Here is a 24,443-nt window from a genome sequence, read left to right as displayed (position 1 = left end):
TTTCTTGAAATACATCCTAAAAGAATAAAAGAGATCTCACCTCAGTTCTTTAACATATAGCCTTGAGATATCACTTCCAACTTCACAAATCTAGTCTAGAAATAAAACTTGCCAAAAACAATGTGAAGGCCTGGGGTCTGGAGATGTAGCCCAATGGAAAGGCAGTTGCCTAGTATGTGCAAGCACCTTAGTTCCACTCCCAAACAGAAAAGAAAGAAAAACATACAGATAGATTGATAGATAGATAGATAGATAGATAGATAGATAGATAGATAGATAGATATAGATGACAGACCGATAGATAATAGGTAGATACATAGATGATAGATAGAAAAATAGATGACAGACAGACAGACAGACAGATAGATAGATAGATACATGTGTATCCATAATGATTATACTGAAACAAGAATATTAAAAATGTCCACACTTAATATACCTGGATATACTCCTCCAAACTGTCAATTTGGGTGCCACAATTGAGTCAAATACAAACTAATCCAGAAATTAACTATCAGCTGGCCTGGAAAGATGGCTAATGGGCAAAGTATTTATAATAGAAGATTGAGAACCTGAGCTTAGATCTCCCATATAACAAGGCAAAAAGGCTGGAGTGAGGGCTGAGGGATATGATAAAGATATGCAACACCTGAAGCCTAGCTGGCCAGGCAGTCTAGCTGAAAAGGTGGGAGACCCCACCCCCCCACCAAAAAAAGTAGAGAAGACACATCATTGAGTGGTGTGAGAGATGGCTCATGGCTCAAAGTTATTTCTTGCTCTTACAGAGGTTGCAGGATCAATTCTCAGAACCAATGCTCACAACGGCCTGTAACCCCAGTTCCAGGGAACCTGGCACCCTCTTCTGCCCTCTAAGGGAAACTGCATGTATGTGATACATAATATATACGCTAAGAACTACACACTTTTAATCCCAGCACTTGGGAGGCAGAGGCAGGTGGATCTCTGTGAGGTCAAGGCCAGTCTGGTCTACACAGAGAGTTTCAGGACAGGCTCCAAACTACACAGATAAATCCTGTCTCAAAACACAGACAAACAAAAACAAGACAAAAATAAACACATACATAAACATAAAAATAAATAATAAATCTTTTTAAAATAATAAGTAATGACTCTAGTAACCAATGATTCAAAATTCTTTCAAAATCCCTTCCTTTTTAATTCCCTGTAGAATCTGTTCACAGACTCTATTTGGTAAGGGCACTTGGTGACTTTAATGCATACAACATTTAAAATAATTATAGCCACTGTCCAATCCACTCAGAAAACATGACTCTTTCCGAATATGAATTTAATCTTCAAGAGATATAGAAATGACACTACTTAGGTCCTCACAAAGAGCCACCATATAAGAATGGTCAGAGCAACAGAGCCACTGCCAGATCTCATGGATTTCTACATTTAACAAGTCAACATCTACTAGGCACCCATTAAGCCAGGTACAAGAGAGTATTTTATGTAGTTAACCCTCATTCCAACAGAGATCCTCTGCTGTGCTTGTTATAGGTGAAAAAATATCATTTCATAATCACACCTCATTCATTCACTGCTTGAATTAGTTTAGCCATATGGCTGATGATAATAAGCTCAACTAGTATTAGCACTGGGTTATTGGAGTCGAGGGTTAAGTCTAGAAGTGGGGGAATTCAACCAGCTCTGGGTGAAGGTGAGACCACAAGCTTAGCTCCAGGTGGCCACAGTGTCTGATCTGCAATTGATCAATAACTGAACCAAGTCCACCATCTACAGAATAACTCAGAGGCCGCAACCTACCAGTATATACCCAGAGATCTCACTTCTGTACTGGCTCTTTCTCTTTTATTTATTTGTAAAGTATAGGTTATTTGGTTTAATAGCATACCTCAAAATGATGATCAATCAACTCAAAATATTCTTGAAGGGGCACACATCCAGAAAAAGAACATGCAAAATCTTTGATTCCCTGTTTTTCAAAATATTCCTGAAGACGGAGAATAAGTTCATTTGTTATGAGCCACAGATCTTCAAATTGTTCGCTCTGAATACGGTATCGTTCTAAGAGAAAAAATTAACAAAGGAAAAATACTCATTAATACATGGTTACTAGCTAAAACTAGATGAGCTATTAAGCAACCTTGGCATGAACACTCACTCAAAGATAAATACTTCTTTTTTGTAATGTCGATGTGATTTCTGTTGGCTGCCTAAAACACATGTCTGCTGCTTTGTTATTGTACTCTGCATCAACCATATAACAATTTCAGATGTCCTTCCAGGGAGATGTCCAGATACAGGCTGAGTACAGACCTCTCACTGTGTGCCTAATGTTAACTAGAACTGGACAACCCAACTGAGGTGCAACACTTGACATGAAAGGTAAACAGCCAATAAAAAGGTGAAATATGGTGGTACTAATCTACTTCTGAAAAGTGGTGTGAGATAAAATATATTCTACACAAACAACCACAATTATGATCAAAGTTTTCTGTTTATCTAGTAGATTCTCAATTTTAAAGGGGGTTTAAGCTTGACACTTCCCTAAATGAAAAAGAAAGTCTGCTTCCATCTATTCCCTGAATCTTGAGCACTACAAGATCCTGTGTATTCTCTAATGATGATGGCTGTGATGACAATGACAGTATGGTGATGGTAGCAGTAGCAAAGGCATCTGTAAGATCACTGTGAGTGGGTAGCAGCTAAGTGTCAAATACCAGTTTCTTGTTATAAATCAAATCACAAAGAATTCCAGTGACTCAACCAAGGATCAAGGAAACATGTTAAATGTGACAGCTTGAATTCCTTCTACATACATTCTTCCATACCTATTCTAATTTGTGTATTCTTCAGGGAATACCTTGATCTCATCGCCCCACTATAAACTTTGTTTTCAAAACCCCCAACAAAAGCATGATACACAAGGCTCTGTCACAGCTACACTGGCAGTTAAACTTCAACTGTCTCATAAGGCAATAATGTTATTCTCATTTTTACAGGAAAAAAAAGTCCAACCTCAGAAGAGTTTAATTAGTTAAGGAGGTCATTCACCCAATTATGTATGGAGAAGAACCTGGACTTCTAACTACCAATACAGAAAGACTAAAAGGGTGCCCTACCCCACCCACGGTCCTGCTGCTGTTGTTGAGCACTGGGACAGAGGGTGGAGCCAACAGTCCACCCTACTTCAGAAACTTCTCAGAGCAACTCTGAACAAAGGAGACCTGACTATCCACCCAAGACCACCCTTAATTTCCACCAGCTTGGTCTCTGACCCCGCCTCCAGTCCTCTGCTGGAGTCCCGGGCCCCTCCCAGAGATCCGCCTATCTCTGCAGGTCCACTCAGAGTTCCTACAGGAAAGATCCTTGACCCCCAAATCCTGGCCTCTGCCAAAGAACGAGGTCTCAGCTGGAGAGCCCCAGTTTCCAGTGAGATCCCACTACCCTGCAAAACCTTCTCAAGTTCCAGCTCAGCCCTCGTCCTCTTCCGCCAGCTATTGGCCAGAGCTATTGGCCAGAGCTATTGGCCAGAGGTCCACTGTGAGTACCTGCTGGCATCTTCTTCTGGATCCTCATCCTTGACCCCATCCCTGGATCCCTGTCTGCAGAGAAACCTTCTGTAGAGCTTGGACCACACAGAGCTACAGATATTGAATCTCAGACCCACATAAGCCCATCGGGGAAGTACCATAGAGAGAGGGGGGAGACACCACCAACACCTACTGGAAGAAGCTATGGGAAGAAGGCAATACAAGAGAACACCTAAAAACAGAAAGACAAACATGACACCACCAGAATCTAGGGAATCTACACCAACTAGAATGGAACACAACAACAAAGCAGAGGAAGCAGAAGGGTACAACTTAAAAATTACCATCATAAAAAGATAGAGGCCCTCAAAGAAGATGTGAGAAAATCCCTTAAAGAAATGGAGGAAAAAACAAACAAAAAAGTGGAAGAAATGAACAAATTCCTTAAGGGAAGTACAGAAAGCCAAGAAAAAACAATTAACCAGGTGAAGGAAACGGTTCAAGACTTGAAAACTGAAATTAAGAAAATAAAGGCAACACAAACGGAAGGAATGCTGGAAATTGAAAAGCTGAGCAAAAAATCGGCAACGACGGACACAAGCATAACCAATAGAATTCAAGAGATGGAAGAGAGAATCTCAGGCGCAGAAGATAAACTAGAAGAAATAGATTCATCGACCAAAGAAAATCATAAATCCAACAAATCCTTAACACAAAACATCCAGGAAATGTGGGACACCATGAAAAGGCCAAACCTAAGAATAATAGGCATAGACGAAGGTGAGGAAGCCCAGCTCAAAGGTGCTGAAAAAATATTCAACAAAATCATCGAGGAAAACTTTCCAAATCTGAAGAAAGACATGCTCATGAAAATACAAGAAGCATACCGAACCCCAAATAGGCTGGACCAAAGAAAAAAGACCCCTCGACATATAATAATCAAAACACCTAGCATACAGAATACAGAAAGAACATTAAGAGCAGCGAAGGAAAAAGGACAGGTAACATATAAAGGCAGACCTATCAAAATTACACCTGACATCTCCATGAAAACCCTCAAGGCCAGAAGGTCCTGGATAGATGTTCTAAAAGTATTAAGAGAACATGGATGCCAGCCTAGGCTACTATATCCAGCAAAACTCTCAATCAATATAGATGGAGAGAACAAGATATTTAATGACAAAACCAGATTGTCCCAATATGTAGCTACAAATCCATCCCTACAGAAAGTATTGGAAGGAAAACTCCAACCCAAGGAGGTAACTACCCCCACAAAAATGTAGACAAAAGATAATCCAACTACACCAGAAACCAAGGGTGGAGCAGAACTAATATATTCAAAATACCACTGCCAACAACAAACCTAAATCAAACAAGCATCAACAATCAATGGTCCTTACTCACCCTCAACATTAATGGTCTTAATTCACCTATAAAAAGACACAGGCTAAGAGGATGGATACGAAGACAGAATCCATCCTTCTGCTGCATACAAGAAACACATCTTAGCTTCAAAGATAGACATTACCTCAGGGTAAAGGGTTGGGAAAAGATTTTCCAATCAAATGGAAATAAGAAGCAAGCAGGCATGGCTATCCTAATATCTAACAAGTTAGACTTCAAACCAAAATTAGTCAAAAGAGATGAAGACGGTCATTTCATATTCATCTCAGGAGAAATCCATCAACAAAAAGTCTCAGTCCTGAACATCTATGCCCCTAATACAAAGGATCCCACATTCGTAAAAGAAACACTACTAAAACGCAAAGATCATATAAAACCTCACACACTTATAGTGGGAGACTTCAATACACCACTCTCAACACTACACAGGACCACAAATCAGAAACTCAACAAAGAAACAAAAGAATTAACAGAAGTTATGTCTCAACTGGGGTTTACACACATCTATAGAACATTCCATCCAAAGACAAAAGAATATACCTTCTTCTCTGGTCCACATGGAACCTTCTCTAAAATCAATCACATACTAGGTGACATAACAAACCTCAACAGATACAAGAGAACAGGAATAGTCCCCTGTATCTTATCGGACCACCATGCTTTAAAATTGGAATTCAACAACAACACAAATAGCAGAAAACCTGCAAACTCATGGAAACTGAACAATGTGCAATTGCACCACTCCTGGGTCAAAGAAGAAATAAAGAAAGAAATTAAAGACGTTCTAATATTCAACAAAAATGAGGATACAACATACCCGAACTTATGGGACACCTTGAAAGCAGTGCTACGAGGGAAGTTCATTGCAATAAGTGCCCATATGAAGAAAACAGAGGATAGTCACATAAGAGAATTAACAGCCCAACTGAAAACCTTAGAACAGAGAGAAGCGAATTCACCCTGCAGGAGTAGACGCCAGGAAATAATCAACTTGAGGGCTGAAATCAACAAAATAGAAACCAGGAAAACAATACAACAAAAATCAATGCAACAAAGAGTTGGTTTTTTTTGAGAAAATCAACAAGATAGACAAACCTTTATCCAAATTAACGAAAAAGCAGAGACAGAATATACAAATTAACAAAATCAGAAACGAAATGGGGAACATAACAACAGACACAGAGGAAATCCAGACAATTTTCAGGTCATATTTTGAAAACATGTATTCCACAAAAATTGAAAATTCAAAGGAAATGGACAAGTTTCTGGATAACTATCACTTACCAAAATTAAATCAAGAACAGACAAACAACTTAAATAGACCTATAACCCGCAATGAAATAGAAGCAGTCATCGAAAGCCTTCCAACCAAAAAAAGTCCAGGACCAGATAGATTCAGCGCAGAATTCTACCAGACATTCAAGGAAGAACTAATACCACTACTCCTCAAACTGTTCCACAAGATAGAAACAGAAGGTTCATTGCCAAACTCTTTTTATGAGGCCACAATAACTTTGGTACCCAAACCTCACAAAGACACAACTAAGAAAGAAAACTACAGACCAATATCCCTGATGAACATCGATTCAAAAACACTCAATAAAATACTGGCAAACCGAATTCAAGAATACATCAGAGAAATCATCTGACCAAGTAGTCTTCATACCTGGAATGCAGGGATGGTTTAACATACGAAAATCTATCAACGTGATCCACCATATAAACAAACAGAAAAAGAAAAACCATATGATTATCTCCCTAGATGCAGAAAAAGCCTTTGACAAAATTCAACACATGATAAAGGTCTTGGAGAGGTCAGGGATAACAGGAACATACCTAAACATAATAAGGGCAATATACAGTAAACCAACTGCCAACATCAAACTGAATGAAGAGAAACTTAAGCCAATTCCTCTAAAACCAGGAACAAGACAAGGCTGTCCTCTCTCTCCATATCTCTTCAATATCGTACTAGAAGTTCTAGCTAATGCTATAAGACAACAAAAGGAGATCAAGGGGATACAATTTGGAAAGGAAGAAGTCAAACTGTCTCTATTTGCAGACGATATGATAGTTTACATAAGCGACCCAATAAACTCTACCAGGGAACTCCTACAGCTGATAAACACCTTCAGCAAACTAGCAGAATACAAGATAAACTCAAAAAAATCAGTAGCCCTACTTTTTCCAGACGACAAAGAGGCAGAGAAAGAAATCAGAGAAACATCACCCTTTACAATAGCCACAAGCAACATAAAGTATCTTGGGGTAACAATTCCCAAACAAGTGAAAGACCTATATAATAAGAACTTTGTGACTCTAAAGAAAGAAATTAAAGAAGATACCAGAAAATGGAAAGGTCTCCCATGCTCTTGGTTAGGTAGGATTAACATAGTAAAAATGGTAATCTTAACAAAAGCAATCTACAGATTCAATGCAATCCCCATTAAAATCCCACCACAATTCTTCACCGACCTTGAAAGGATAATAATCAACTTTATATGGAGAAACAAAAGACCCAGGATAGCCAAAACAACCCTATACAATAAAAGAATTTAGGAGGCATCGCCATTCCTGACTTTAAGCTCTACTACAGAACTATAGTTCTGAAAACAGCCTGGTATTGGCATAAAAATAGACAGGTAGACCAATGGAATCGAATTGACAATCCTGATATTAATCCACGCACCTATGAACACCTGATTTTTGACAAAACAGCTAAAATTATACAATGGGGCGAGGACAGCATCTTCAACAAATGGTGCTGGCACAATTGGATGAGGGTGTGTAGAAGACTGCAGATAGACCCATGTCTGTCGCCATGCACAAAACTCAAGACCAAATGGATCAAAGACCTCAACATCAATCCAGCCACATTGAACCTCTTAGAAGAGAAAGTAGGAGGTACCCTTGAACAAATTGGTATAGGAGACCGCTTCTTGAACATAACTCCAGGGGCACAGACACTGAAAGAAACAATTAATAAATGGGACCTCTTCAAACTTAGAAGCTTCTGTAAGGCAAAGGACACAGTCGACAAGACCAAAAGGCAGCCCACAGACTGGGAAAAGATTTTCACCAATCCTATATCTGACAAAGGGCTGATCTCCAAAATATACAAAGAACTCAAGAAACTAGTCAACAAAACACCAAATAACCCTATTAAAAAATGGGGTACAGAACTGAAGAAAGAATTCTCATTAGAGGAAATCAAAAAGGCTGAAAGACACTTAAGAAAATGCTCCACATCCTTAGCTATCAGGGAAATGCAAATCAAAACAACTTTGAGATACTATCTTACCCTTGCCAGAATGGCTAAAATTAGAAACACCAGTGATGACTTATGTTGGAGAGGATGTGGAGAAAGTGGAACACTCCTCCACTGCTGGTGGGAGTGCAAACTCATACAGCCATTTTGGCTATCAGTATGGCGGTTCCTCAGGAAAATGGGAATTAGTTTACCACAGGACCCAGCAATCCCCCTCTTAGGCATACATCCAAAGGATTCACATCCATGCAACAAAGACATCTGTTCAACTATGTTCATAGCAGCACTATTTGTAATAGCAAGAACCTGGAAGCAACCTAGATGCCCCTCAATTGAAGAATGGTTAATGAAGATGTGGCACATCTATACAATGGAATACTACTCTGCAGAAAAAAATAATGGTATCTTGAAATTCGCAGGCAAGTGGATGGCACTTGAAGAAACCATCCTGAATGAGGTAACCCAGTCACAAAAATAGGAACACAGTATGTACTCACACATATATGGATTTTAGACCTAGATCAAAGAATCACCAGCCTATAATTCACACCACCAGAGGAACTAGGATACGAGGTGTATTCTAAGAGAGTCATATAAAGTCCCTCACAGAACTGGGAAGGGACAAGTCCCCCAGAGCTCAGGTGAAGTGGGGGAGGACAGTGAATGGAGAGAGAAGTAGGAGAAAAAAGGGGGGGGAAGGAAAACATGTGCGACCAGGAAGATTGAGCCTGGTTAGGAATAGAAGATAGGAGAGAGAGAGAGAGAGAGAGACAGAGAGAGAGAGAGAGAGAACATAAAAGAGGGAGCCAATATTGGTTTGAAGATAAAATTGAACACAAAGAAAGGTTGAGAGAACTATAAGACTGCTCCCAACTAACAAGTTGAGCTTCCGTGGAAAGGTTATCATAAATGCCCTTCCAGGAGAGTGAGATCAACAACTAACTTCTCCATGGAGTCCTCAACTAATGCCTGTTGAAAACAGGATCAAACACCCATACATAAACACTGAGTCGAACTAGAACCCAGATGCAGATGGGGAGGACAAGACCATGGGGCAGAAACACATAGAGACAGCTTACCTGGACAAGAAGGAGTTAAAGGCCACTAGACTGATAGCTGGGAAGCAAGCATGGGACTGACTCAGGCCCCCCTGATTATGGGTCTCAGCCAGAAGGACTGAGAAGTCTAAGAGACCTCAGACAGTGGAGCCAGGATGTATCCCTGGTGCACAAAAGAACTTTGCGAACATATCCCTCATGGAGGGATAACTGCCTTAATCTAGAGACAGGAGAGAAGCCCTAGTCCCTACTTCACAGGACCTGTCAGACCTACATGGCCCCAACTGGATGGCATTCCCCTACATATGGAATTGGGGTAGGGGGATGGGAGGGGAGGGTTTTTAGAGTGTATGTGAGAGGGCAGAGAGGGTAAAAGGGAGAGAAGTAGGGAAAGAAGGAGGGAGGGAGGGAGGGAGGGAGGGAGGGAGGGAGGGAGGGAGGGTGAGGGAACTGGGATCGACATGTAAAATAATATATTAAACTAAAAAAAAAAAATGCTTTGACTCCAAAATTTAAGTTGAAGGACAAGTTACTGGGGAAAAGGATTTTTTTTTTTTTTTTTTTTTTGTTTTTGTTTCCACAGAAAACGAAAAGATGTGGATTCCTTCCAGACTAATGTGGTTTGATCACGCCAGACCGCCTGAAACAGAGTACAAGCTGATCCTACATTCCAAACAGCTGGACAAAACAGCCCTACAGACTACATCCAGGATATCTGAATCTTCTTCGAACCCCCCAAGACAGCGCCCCTTACCAGCAGGAAGTAGTTTGGAAAGAACGACGCCCCAATTCCCAAATATTGTGTATAAATGTTTGTTTTCATTTTATTGGACTATGTTATATAAAATTAAATAAAATAAAAAAAAAAAGAAAGACTAAAAGACTAACCACATGACAATGTTACATCTATGTAAACAAATACAGGCTCAATACATCTACTGTTTACCAAGAACCTCACCACAAAGTCTTAACTTCCAAGATTATACAAAGTCCCTTGAAAAATCTCAGAAGTTACAGATTTCATTTAATTCACCATCAACTATTTATATTACATAAAATATTATAAAGAAGATATATTGGAAGCCTTGGCAGGATGAAGATTACTTTAACCTCCCTGCTTACAGTAAAGAATGGAGTAAAAAGACACACAAACATGTGATGTGTTTTTTAGGAATGCCATGGTACTAAACGTGTCCCTACATGTTGACATGTGGTTTAGGACGTTACTTTTATTAGCAAACTGAGAAAGCTATGTTCTCTTATTAACTATCGCATTATTTCATTATTCAAATCTGTCTTTTTCTACCCAAGGAAGAGTGGAGTGTGGATCCACCTTGTTGTTGTTAGTTGTCTCTTGTGATTTCGTTATTGATTCATTTAAATCAATGTTGACATCATTTTGTTATCTCTCCAGGGTTGCATTAGGAGAAATTCTCTCAGCATTCATTGTTTTGTTCAAATATATGATTAAAAACTCAATGATCTCTTCAGTTTTGAACAATATTGTAGGAGTCACCTATAGAACACTTGTGTAATTTTATTCATTTAACTATGAAAATCTGTCATTATGAATTCAGCGATCTCTGTAGTTTTGAGCCTCCTTATGGGAGTCAATCATGCCAGACCATCACATCATCTGATATACACTTACTTATTTAACTGTAAAATTAGGAAATTAAATAATAATTCACCATTTAATTAACGTATTTAAAATAAAGATGATGTTATGGTCCATAAGTCCCTTTTGGAGTCAGATTTTGGGAGTTCACGATGTAACCTCATCTCATTACTTGATTATTTTGCTATTTAAATAGATCATTACATCAGCCATAGTTTTACGACTTTGGTGTCATCTTGTCAGAATTAATATAAAATGCCAACTAATTAATTATCAATTTAATTTTTAAAATAAATCATTATTCCAGATAGGGATCAGTCTGACTTCTCCATGTGGGACTAAAGTATGCACCACCATATCATTATTCAATCATTTTTCATTATATATTTATTATTTAAATCGATGAATATGTGGTCCTTCATGACTGGAGTCTGGCCATTCCTCCCAGGTAGGCATTATTTACGTTTCTAAGTATTACTTCCTTGACAATCACTGGAGTTTGGTTCCATCTCATGAAAGTTAAGTATGCAGGACTTTCCAATTATCATCCCTGGCATTTCTGCCCAGGAACTGATGACACAAAAATATTCAACGACATTTATATTTTAAGATGTAATTATTAAAATGTTACATTATATAAACTGTGAACCCTGAATTTTGATGCCACCTTGTGGATTAAAAGATAATAAGACTCACAATTACTCATCAAAAGGTGAGTTTTCCATTGCTAACTTCCTTCAGGATGATGATAATCCATGTGTTATAGTACACTTAGGGATTATTGGATTGCAGTCCATCTCTTTTGAGGAAGCTGTCCAACATTAAATATGGTATACCTTCTAAAACCCTGCATGCGCAATGACATTTCAGCATTTACACATTTTACTACTAAACTCTAAGGTTAAATAAGGGATAAACCGGGGAGTTTCACACAATCTTGTGGGAGTCAATGGAGAGACAATTGTGTCGAGTATGGCAAGCCATTACATCAACTGATGATGTTATTATTTAATTATAAAAATAGGACATTTGACTATCCATGATCAGTGAATTATGGTACCATGATGTTGGAGTCAAGTATTTTAGACCATCTAAATATTAATTATGTAATTAAAATATTTGAATTAATCAAGACAAAAATGTTCACGAGTCTGGAATGGAGCCACCTTAGGGAAGTGGATGATGTGACATGAACTCATTATTTGATTATTTAGTTATATAAAACAATGATTATATCATCCATGACACCTGGAATTGGTGACACAGATCCTCTAATTACATAATTAAATTATTTAAATTGACAGTTCATGTTAAGACCCAATATAATATAAATATTTGTATACATATGTAAGCCAATTATCCTCTATTCCATGAAGAGAATAGTCATCCTCTTTTTCTGCTATATATGTATATTCCTTACTTTCCTGCCGTTGAGATAAAATCATGGCCAAAAGGAGTTAAGGAAGAAAGGCTTTATTTTAGCTTACAGTGTCAATGTGATAGAGTCCATTAGGGGTGAAGAACGTATGGCATGGCAGCAGACACAGGAAGGAAGCTGGCTGATCACATTTTTCTCCACACGAGGAGGAGGGAGGGAGGGAGAAGGAGAAAAGGAGAGTGGGAAAAAGGGAGAGAGATATGGAGCAAGGCTATAAGCCCTCAAAGACTGCCCATAATGACATACTTCCTCCACTAATACTTCAACTCCTACAGTTTCCATAATCTCACAAGACAGCAAAACCAATTGGAGATCAAATATTTGAACAAATACAGAAGTCTATAGGGGACATTTCTCATTTAAACCACCACGCTACAGAATAAACAATACTGTGTGTGCCGGCCACAGTCCATGCAAAATCGCTGCTCTACACTACTGTGATCAAAGTGTTCTCTCTGCAGGTGACAGCATGGACATCACATCAACTGTCTTTAAGGCTAACTCTTCTGCAGACAACATAGCCACCCTGCAGCACCTCCTTCAGTTTTTATGATGCTACTACCTACCTCACATCTTCAGAAGGACTGGCCACTAGCATCTCTAGCTCCCATCCCACCTGCTTTTGTACCTCAAACAGAGATATCCTTATCCCTCAACTGCAGCAACTCCTAGTCTTTGTGCATCTGCACTGTCTAGAGCCCAGAAATTTATTGCAACTCTCCATGCTCATAAGGAGAACATGACAGAAGAGTTTCCCCTTGGGGTGAAGGAGGCCAAAGCAGATACTTCATAGCTGTCAACTTCAGAGAATTCTGCCCTAATGCTCATGTCCTTTCATATGTAAGTACCTCTCCTTCAAATGTATGAAGCATACTTGACAGGCTGGAGATGTCAACCAGTTGGTAAAGTATTTGCCCAGCACACACAAGGCCATGGGTTAAATCCCCAGAAATGCATAAGACAGAAGTGGTGGCTCACAGCTGTAATCCCAGACTCAGGAGAAGGAAGATCGGGAACTCAAGATCATCCTGATAGTTAGGTCAAGGCCAGCCTGGGATATAAACACTTCCTCAAAAATGGTAATTGATACAGTTAACATTCAATAAGCATTTCTTATTCACATGTTACTGCCAATATTCTCCCCAAGGCAAGGTAAACTGCAGCATGGAGAGTTCATTGTAAATATCTATTGACTTATGTAGCTTAGTCAACACCATGTACAGGTCATCCCAGGTATGTGTGGTATATGAATCAAGGCTGCTGTGGGCTGGAAACAGGACAAAAAGTGATGATCTGAGTTTGATTCCCAGATATCACCAGGTGGTCATGTGGTCACAGTAATCTCGAAAAGTGGTCCTCTGATCTTAGCAGGGATCACCATGCATGTGTGTGCACAGGTGTACATATAAATAACATAAATTAATGGAATAATTAATTAATGATGACTGATAAAGTAACACAAAATTCCTGCAGCCAATTTAAAAGAAGGACAAAACAGATTAATGATACCCTCTTAATACAGCAAAATAACACTAGACCTTCCTTTATTTAGAGTCCTAGTAAGTGCCACATGAACAATAATAGCAACAATGGTGAAAATAGAATTAAAGGCTAAAATTTATCTAGCACTTACAGCATACTAAAAAGTTAATACATCTCTTTAAGGGACAGTTTCATGTGGATACATGTATTATCTCACTATCTTATTGTTATCTTATAGGGTTTTTAAAATTATTTCTTTTTTATTTTGCATGTTGATCCCAGTTCCTTCTCCCTCCCTCCCTCCCTCTCACCCTCTCTGCCCCCTCACATGCACCCTGACCACACTCCCCTCCCATCCCCCCACACCAATTCCACATGTACAGCAATGACATCCAGGTGGGATCATGTACACCTGTCAAGTCATCTGAAGTAGGGACTAGGACTTCTCTCCTGTCTCTAGGATAAGGCAGTATCCCTCCATGGGGGATATATCTGCAATATCATTTTGTGCACAAGGAATACATCCTGGTTCCACTGTCTGAAGTCCCCTAGACTGTTCAGTCCTTCTGGCTGAGACCCATATTCAGTCCCATGCTGGCTTCACAGCTATCAGTCTGGGGGCCCGTTAGCTCCTCCTTGTTCCGGTCAGCTGTCTCTATGTGTTTCTGCAACCTGGTCTTGTCCTCTCTCTCTCTGCATCTGGATTCTATTCGACTCAGTGTTTAGATATGGGTGTTTGCTTCTGTTTTCAACAGGTACTAGATGAGGGCTCCATGATGGAGGATAAGTTAGTTGTTGATCTCACTAACTGGAAAGGGCATTTATGGTAGCCTTTCCACGGTTGCTCAAATTGTTAGTTGGTGGCAGTCTTGTAGGTCTCTAGACCTTTCTTTAGGTTCAGTTTTCTCTTAAAACCAATAATGGCACCCTCTTTTATGCTCTCTCTCTCTCTCTTTCTCTCTCTCTCTCTCTCTCTCTCTCTCTCTCTCTCTCTTGCTCGCTCTCTCTCTCCTGTCTTCCATTCCTACCCTGACTCAATATTCCTAGTCGCACATGCCTTCCTCTCCTCCCCTTCCCTTTCTCCTACTTCTCTCTCCATTCACTGCCCCCCCCCACTTCCCATGTGCTCTAGGGAATTTGTCCCTTCCCCATTCTGTGAGGGACTTTATATGAATCTCTTAGACTATACCTCTGGTGGTGTGAATTATAGGCTTGTGATCCTTTGCTCTAGGTCTAAAATCCATATATGTGTGAGTACATACTGTGTTCCTATTTTTGTGACTGGGTTACCTCATTCAGGATGGTTTCTTCAAGTGCCATCCACTTGCCTGCGAATTTCAAGATACCATTATTTTTTCTGCAGAGTAGTATTCCATTGTATAGATGTGCCACATCTTCATTAACCATTCTTCAATTGAGGGGCATCTAGGTTGCTTCCAGGTTCTTGCTATTACAAATAGTGCTGCTATGAACATAGTTGAACAGATGTCTTTGTTGCATGGATGTGAATCCTTTGGATGTATGCCTAAGAGGGGGATTGCTGGGTCCTGTGGTAAACTAATTCCCATTTTCCTGAGGAACCGCCATACTGATAGCCAAAATGGCTGTATGAGTTTGCACTCCCAACAGCAGTGGAGGAGTGTTCCCCTTTCTCCACATCCTCGCCAGCATAAGTTGTCATTGGTGTTTCTAATTTTAGCCATTCTGGCAGGAGTAAGATGGTATCTTAAAGTTGTTTTGATTTGCATTTCCCTGATAGCTAAGGATTTTGAGCACTTTAAGTGTCTTTCAGCCGTTTTGATTTCCTCTAATGAGAATTCTTTCTTCAGTTCTGTACCCCAATTTTTAAGAGGGTTATTTGGTGTTTTGTTGACTAGTTTCTTGAGTTCTTTGTATATTTTCGAGCTCAGCCCTTTGTCGGATGTAGGATTAGGAAAATCTTTTCCCAGTCTGTGGGCTGCCATTTGGTCTTGTCCACTGTTCTAAGTTTGAAGAGGTCCCATTTATTAATTGTCTATCTCGGTGTCTGTGCTCCTAGAGTTATGCTCAGGAAGTGGTCTCCTATACCATTTTGTTCAAGGGTACTTTCTCCTCTAAGAGGTTCAGTGTGGCTGGATTGATGTTGAGGTCTTTGATCCATTTGGACTTGAGTTTTGTGCATGGTGACAGACATGGGTCTATCTGCAGTCTTCTACACACCATCATTCAATTGTGTCAGCACCATTTGTTGAAGATGCTTTTCTCCCCCCATTGTATTGTTTTAGCTGTTTTGTCAAAAATCAGGTGTTCATAGGTGTGTGGGTTTATGTCAGGATTTTCAATTCGATTCCATTGGTCTACCTGTCTATTTTTGTGCCAATACCAGGCTGTTTTCAGAACTATAGTCAGGGATGGTGATGCCTCCTGAAGTTCTTTTATTGTATAGGGTTGCTTTGGCTATCCTGGGTCTTTTGTTTTTCCATATAAAGTTGATTATTATCCTTTCAAGGTCAGTAAAGAATTATGCTGGGATTTTAATGGGGATTACATTGAATCTGTAGATTGCTTTTGGCAAGACTGCCATTTTTACTATATTTATCCTACCTATCCAAGGACATGGGAGATCTTTCCATTTTCTGATATCTTCTTTAATTTCTTTCTTTAAAGTCACAAAGTTCTTATTATATAGGTCTTTCACTTGTTTGGTTATCTTTACCCCAAGATACTTTATGTTGTTTGTGGCTATTGTAAAGGTTAAAATTTTACTGCCATTTTATAGATAATCAATAATTTTCCATAGTCATTCAAATAATAAGCTACAGTTTAAAACCTAAACTAGTGCTCTGAATCTGAAGTATATTCCTAAGCATTTTGTACAAAAAGCTTAGTCCTTAAGGTGAAGGAACTAGCCTGTGCTCAGAGAAAAAAAAATCAGCCATGTGCCACACTGAGAAGAAAAGGTGAGTAAGATACTCCATACTCCTAGATAGAATCAATATTAAGCTGGGGTCCAACCATACACACGGATGTTTGTAACTGAGGCTCAAACCTACGGCCTCATGCACACTCTAGAAAGTACCCTATCACTAAACTATAAACCCATTTAGTTTCATTTTTGAAATAGAGTCCTACTAAGTTTCCTACCTGACCTTGAACAAACAATGTAGCCCAAGCTAGCCTTAAACTCCTGCTCCTCTTGATCCAGCCCCCCACATACCTGGGATTATAGGCCTGAGCCATTATGGCCAAGCTCATACACAGAAATCCACAAGGTTTGGTAAAAATTTTCAATGTTAAGCTGAGCATGGAGAGCCAGAACTCAGAAAGCTGAGGCAGGATATTCAAAGCTAGCATTGGTTACATAGTGAGATCCTATTTCAAATCAAAATAAGATATTTGGATAAATGGAGAGGGTTTTTAGATGAAGAGCAGTAGGGTTATAATTTGTATCTTTTCCTTTGTCTGCTGTATTACAAAAGCATCCAAGTAGAAGCTGAATTGGAAACGGGCAAAAATACTCTTAGAGTTAGGAAAATATAACCAAGATAAGAGAAAGCTGTGCTGTAGGGAACTTAAGTGTATCATGAGAAGGAAACCCCTGCATTTTCAGGCCCTTAGTCTCTGAGATAATGCAGTGTTAAAGCTGCCACAAATGTAAACAAATATATATTGGGCAATCTTCAGGCTCCCTGTGTACACAGAGGGGAAGATGAACAGCTCAAAATGTCCTTATAGGAATTGGATGCACAGTCAGACTTCCATAGATAGGAGTCATCTCTAGGCTACTAAAGGTCAGAGAAACGGGCGGTAAATGTGCAAAGAAGCTGCTGTGTGGAGTAAGGGGAAGGCGAGGCCAAGTGCAGGTGAAATTCCGTGAACCCAATAGACACTCTATTGTGATCAAGTGCACTATTGTCACCAAACAACAGAGATATAAAATTCAAACACTGAAACATGTTTTATATGTACCTTTAAAGTTATTCTTAGTGTATTTTTTCCTTACATGTACTGGCATAGTCAGGAGGGAAAAAAAATCTGTAACAAAAACATAGAATTGGGGAGCAGAAAGAAAAATATTCTTAAATTGGCTTTTGTTTTTTCCAAATTAGCAAAACTCAACAAGAAACCAAGAGTCAGATGCCCACCAGGCACAGTTTTGGCTGTTAACCATTTTCTTAGTGTTCATATTCTAAGCACTTAGTGTTTCACATAGAGACTTTCCATGTCATATATTTTACTGAAAAGATAAATGCAACTTTCTATTTATAATCTACAATAAAAGAGCTAGATTTTTTTTTAAATGTGCCCTTAAAATTCTAATAGTCAAGAGTTGCCAAAGTGAACATTCAATTTGTTTATCTCATTTTCTTTTGCACCCTATAACAGCACTCAGTGGAAATAACCACTTCAGCTTCCAAATAAAATAAGTCCAACACTCAGACCCCAGTTGATTACCACCCCACCTAACCAAAGAGTGGAGACAATAGTGTATTCAATTAAGCAGACCACAGAATAACACATTCAAGTCAGATCATCTGAAGTTCATCAATACAAATACAGTTTATAGTAAGTAAATCATCACCAATGTATGCATATAATTCTATCACTGAAAAATTTTTAAGAGGATAAAGCAGATGAATGCTTTTAGACATACTTGGAAAAAATGATATAAACAATTTCTGTAGATATAAGTTATAGAACTATTACATTTTAGAAACTATGGAGGTACATCTATACTTACTTTTCAAAGTGCTTTATGAAAGCTAGATCTGCATTATAAACCAATTGTCCCCATAGAAAAGAAATTGCTAAATATTAACTGATGAATCGCCATCCCTTTACACTGCTCACTGGGTATAATACAGACATCAAATGATTTCAGATTTGACTAATATTACCATTGTCCCCAAAATGGCATTATTACAGGAATATCACAGAGCCCTTAGAGTATGATGGTCCAGGAACTCTGGAAAATTTACTATGTCTAAAACCCTTATATATCTGCCAACATTTGAAGATATCTTTCCTACTTCCTACATTGACATTTACCTAATTCTCATGTTTATTTCTCAAGATCTTTACAAAATCTCCTAAAGATTCTATTCCTTTGGTCAGCATATCAATGTTTGATTATTGATTCTCCTTACCCATTGGTCTCTCCTATTGTAATCCATGGGTTCTGCAAGAGATGTGCTAGCCTTGTAACTAACAAAACCCTGAGTGATAGCTATCAAAGGCTACTCTGCCAAAATGGAATGAAGAAAGACTCACACAACCCTTGTTCTCAACATACTTTAATTAAAAGTTTAAAGATCACATGTGAAAAGTGAAAAGAAAAACACTTTCAAGGCCCCAATTTTCATTGCATACATGTCTATGACTCTTCTACAATGCCTGAAAGCATTCTAATTAAAGTGGGTAAGCACAGGAATTTCCAACTTGATTTTATTCCATTTGTTCCCTCTGGCATATTAAAGTCAAGCAGAACATGGAAAATCCCAGTGTGTATTAGTTACCCTATCCATTTTTAAATACCTACTTGAATCTATACAAATGAATTTGGGTCTGTTTAGCATTGGTTATTCATTACCAGGTTAGCAGGACAAAGAAGAACAAGCTGAGAAATATCTCCCTTGCATCTTGGATAAAATGTATTCACTGTGCAGTACCAACTACCACTGATTTGTTTATTGCTTGGTTGGTTGATTTTTGTTTGCCTGATTTGACACTAGGTCTTGCTAGGTGGTCCTGTGAGGCCTTAAACTCATGAAATTCCTGGTGACACCTCTTGAGTGACTGAGATTATACCCATGAGTCACCACATCTGGAAAAAGAGAAATTTTGTGGAAAGGGTACATCATCCTGATTTATTTCTTGCCAATAGCTTGTTTTTCCTTTTATAATCCACAATATATTCTTGGTTCATAGTGCTCTCAAATTTCAGGCAGATGCATCTAGATGTGGGTCTTTTCCTCAGCTGAGGGCTAAGGACCAATCGGCCTTTCTAATATCCTCACTTTTGTGTCCACTGACCATCTCTCTAAACTAACCACCCATTCTCTGAAGACTACACCATGCCTTACAGGCCTCTCTATAGAGGAAAACGTAGTCTAGTGCTGGGGAGATACTTGGCAGTTAAAGTGTTCATAGCACAAGCAGGAGAAACTGAGTCCAAATCCCCAGAATCCAAGTAAATGTCAAGTTGGTATGGCAGCAAGAGCAGAGATAGGATCCTAAGGGAAGCTGACCAGCAAGACTAACCTTGCAAGGGAGCTCCATGTTAGACTGAGAGACCCTGCCTCTAAGAATAAGGTGGAGGAGCAACTGAAGATTAATACCATCAGCCTGGAGCTTCCACATCCATACATGTATGCAAATGCACATGTGAACAGTCATACACATACATGCACACCACACACATGCATAGAAAAAAAGAGCACTGTGCAGTCTATATAAACCTTTGCCAAGAGCATTGAATCTGCTCTCAGACTGCCACCTATGTTTATCTCACCTATTTGCTACTTCTATTACAGCCTGCAAGCATGGGGGAGGCTGAGTCAGAAAAGACAACACGTTCAAACCCAGGAAGAATCAAATAGAGAGGACGATGTTTCAAGAAACATGAAAAAAAGACAAATATATACATACACATATAAAAGAGAAAACTAATTCTAGTTTTTAAGAGCTCTTGAAACCCAGATTACTGTATACATATCTTAAAATCATTTTAAATTTTAAAAGTTCCTTTCAAACTCTCTTCATCCCCAAAACCAATGCTATCTGTCCATAACACAATCTAGTCTTTACAACGTTCATATCTTACATTCACAGCTCTTGTCTGTGTATATCTAGCTAACACCATCTGCACTCTTTGTAAAGTTCTTGGTGTGATACAGTGCCCTAAGCTGGACATTTCAGCAATGGTAACAGCAAAGTTCTACTTACGGGAAGTTCTGGAAGCAAGAAGAGTAACTCGAGAACCACCTAGGAGACGGAAACCCATTACATTCATCTGATCATCATCTGACTGATTGGCAAAGTCTACAAAGAAAAGGAAAAAACAGCCATCTGCTTAATCACAAAGTAATCACTAATATTTAAAGTAGAATGCTTAGTTTTATATTAATATTTAAAATGCACTATGTACTGTACTAGCTAGTCTTCATAGCAGCTCAATTTCTCAAATTTCTGCCTCATAATAATATTCTAGAAGACTATCACAGACATAGTGGTACATGTCTATTATCTCATGTGTAGAGCAGAGAAAACTCTGGTGTGAGGCCAGCCTAGAGCACAGAGAGACTCTGTCCCCAAAAAGACGGAAGCAGGAGAGATGCTGACATTAAGGGTAGACAAAAAATACAGGAGTGTAAAAATAGATAATTGTGATAAAAGTTTAAATACTTTAGAATGTTTTATTTATATTGATACAAATACTAAAACAAGACAAAAACAAACTGTTCCTGTTGAAGGATTCTAGAGAATCAATTGCATTCACTTTATACTAAATATAGACACTGGCTTATTATAGAGGTATTAGAGTCCAATAACGCCATCATAAATTTTAAAATATTATTAATTTGAAACATATTTAATACTTCTAACTTTCAAATACCATGAGTTAGCCTTACCTGTAACTGACTATGCTCAAAATGTGTATATTCACTGAGTCAAGAAAGATCATTTAACAAATTCTAGCCCTTGAAGAAATCAACTTTAGACTAAATTTTAAAAAGTTTTGAAGGATTCTAAATTTTTAATCTATCACTCCACTTTCAGACCTCTATTCAAGAAATGCTCATAAATTTGAAATAGATCTTTGCAAAGATATTATTACAATAATACAATGTAAATATCTAAAACTAGAGTAAGTCAGATGATTTCATGATGCCCATTTATAATAAAACAGCATGTAGCAAAGTCACAAGTGAAAATATTTATGATCTATAAAATTGTTTCTAAATAATATTAGAGAAAAATATTTATAAGAGGAGTATGTGCTTACAAGAATCACTATAGCAATATTAGGAGAAGATAAAGAAATAGATATATGAATTATTGCAAAGTAAATTATTAGCTGGTTCCTTGTGTTATCTACTTTTTAAACTTCTCAATTATTTGTAATAAAAGTTAAAATCACTCCACATAAGCCCCACATTTCTTCACAAAAAGTAGATAATCAATTAGGAAGAGACATAGATTGAAAGTTATTTCTTTTGCATGAAGCTCACTAATCCATTTCTTTCAGTAGAATGTGTAGGTCTGAAATAGCCATTGTATCCAATGTCAACATATAAGATCTTTTATGCACTGAGGGTGATGTGAGAATTACTTTAAACAATTGTATGGTTCTATTATGTTCATTGTGTTTAAATACATATTACATGTATACAATCTTGAGTGAAATAGTTTTTAATTTGTCAATAAAGCCAGTAAAATTCTGATACTCCTACAACAGCAACTAAACAGGGTCCAAACCAGTGGAAGAGTAGGGGGTCTAGCAAGCTTTTCAAATATGTAGTCTGCTTTTTAAACATGTAGTCTATGCTGCATCTTACCAACATAAACTCCCTGGTCAACAGCCTACATTTTTATTCCATCTCTAGTTGAGCTCTGTTTATGTCAACAAAAGTCAGCTTCTCAAAACCCAGCACTGAAACATTACAACAAGCATCAATAAGCTTGTTATTGTTCAACATGTAATTTTCAACTATGTGTTCAAGGCGGTTTGTGCAATCTAAAGATATAAATTGTGCAAGATGCTACAAAGGTAGTGGTTCCTCATGCACTTTTATAGTCTAACTTTGTTAAAAAAAAAAAAATGGAAAGGGAGGAAGAGAAGGTGGGGAGAAAGGAGAAAAACCATAAAAAAATAATCACTCACTATGTGTACATGAGCTCAATTCAAAATTAAGATGTAAATGATTGCTTTAAAAAATACTTCATTTTAGAGTTTTTTTCATGGTCATATATAAACCCTGTGTCCTGGCTGGGTGGGGTGATGTATATACCTCTCTGAGTTCAAGGCCAACCTGGTCTACACAGTGAGTTCCAGGATGGCCAGAGTCACACAGTGAGACCCTGTCTCAAAACAGGAACCAAAATAAATAAGCCCTGCTCTTAATGAGCAACAAATCAAAAACATTTTCTATGATAACATAAAGGGAATACTCACTACCAAATTCTCAGTTTTATGAGAAATAGTCTGGATTCTAAATCCTACACCTCAAACACAATAAGGATACATGGCACAGTGAGCAGACATAACTTAATAAAGTATTTAAAAGGCTTTTCAATTCTTAAGTTTCTTTCTTTTAATTCCATGCCATCACTAAGAAAGTAATAGAGCAGAAGAGGAGGGAGGAAAATTCTAAGCACTGGAGGAGACAGATGACTCCAAAGAAATTGTCTTCCAGACACAAGACTGATGCACGTACAAACTCAGACACTGTGGCAGTACGCACAAGGCCAGCACAGGCTCAAGTCAGAGGGACCTAGCACTAAGACGGGGAAGGTACATAACTCACCTCCCCAACCAAGAAGTTATTTGCAACTGGTAATTGCTGAAATATAAAGGGAAAATCAATTTTGTCTAATGAAGAGTCACTGAGTACCTAGACTACACTCCAGGACAATCCCCAAGATCAATAATTAGCCAACACAAAACAAACTCAGTGATGTTTTTTTTTGTGTGTGTGTTGTTTGTTTGTTTTTTGTTTTGTTTTGCTGGGAGGGCTTTCTGTTTCATTCTGTTTAGCATTTTTGTTTATTTTTTGTTGTTTTATTTTCTTTTGCTTGCTCAATTTTCATTTCTGTGGTTTTGTGTATGGGGGGAAGTAAAGTTTCATGGATTGGGTGTTACAGAGGATCATGAAGAAAGTGAAAACAATAGAAAATCATGATCGAAATATATTGTTTGAAAAAAAAAAAAACTTAAGAGAAAACAGAAAGTGGGTAGGTATCTATTCCAAATCTTGTTTACAATGCTGTGCTAGCTGGGCAAGCTGCAGTTCTTCTATGATACCCAGAAATCACCCCTAACATATTCAGTAGTGCTCAGGCCCAAAACACCAAGGCCACTCAGCAACCAGAGCATTTGCTCCCCCAGCTGCTTAGATAACACAGCCACGAGGAGCACCCATCCACGACAGAACCCTCCAAAGAGACAGAAATGATGAACAATATTCTTAGGAGAGCATAGATCCAAAGGACTACAGTAACACTTAACAATATATAGTTATATTTCAAGACAAACCTTCTGTCCTAGAAAAGAACCATTTGTTGTATCATGTCTAAATATTGAAGCAAAATAAAAATTATAAGAATACTAACAAAATGAAAAGGGTGTAGCTTATCACCTTATTACTGACTAAGCTCTTCATCTTTGAGCAGTCCTCACGCTATAGGCACAGATAACAACCTCTATCACCTGCAGAAGCAGCATCCCACATGGAACCCCAGCATTTCTAAGCTTCCTGTGGAGTGCCAAGTCCTACCTGGGAAGATGCTGGGCAGGCTGACAGGAGATTTGTTGGTGTCGATAGTTAGTTTGTGGCTTGCAGTTTTTGAAGGCTGACCTGGTAAGCAAATCAGTTTCAAAGGAAGCCTAAATTTACATTGAATAACCCGAGGAATTCCTGAAATTACAAAAAGAAACAATTAAAAATGTAGATCT

General features: G+C 38.4%; 1 protein-coding gene across 4 annotated transcripts in view; it reads right to left on the bottom strand.

Moving 5' to 3' along the window:
• Bbs9 (Bardet-Biedl syndrome 9) overlaps positions 1-24,443 on the bottom strand; it is a 456,449-nt gene that overhangs the window by 227,554 nt on the left and 204,452 nt on the right. For all 4 annotated transcript variants that reach the window (XM_051196851.1, XM_051196854.1, XM_051196852.1 and 1 more), the window contains 3 exons: positions 24,265-24,405; positions 20,714-20,809; positions 1,880-2,052 (listed from right to left, as the gene is read on the bottom strand). In XM_051196851.1, the coding sequence (XP_051052808.1) occupies positions 1,880-2,052; positions 20,714-20,809; positions 24,265-24,405 (410 nt within the window). The remainder of the gene's footprint in view (positions 1-1,879; positions 2,053-20,713; positions 20,810-24,264; positions 24,406-24,443) is intronic.

The sequence above is a fragment of the Phodopus roborovskii genome, unplaced genomic scaffold (genome assembly GCF_943737965.1).
Source record: "Phodopus roborovskii unplaced genomic scaffold, PHOROB, whole genome shotgun sequence".
Classification (NCBI taxonomy): domain Eukaryota; kingdom Metazoa; phylum Chordata; class Mammalia; order Rodentia; family Cricetidae; genus Phodopus; species Phodopus roborovskii.
Note: the sequence above shows the minus strand (reverse complement) of the source record. Positions and strands in the feature narration are given on the sequence as shown.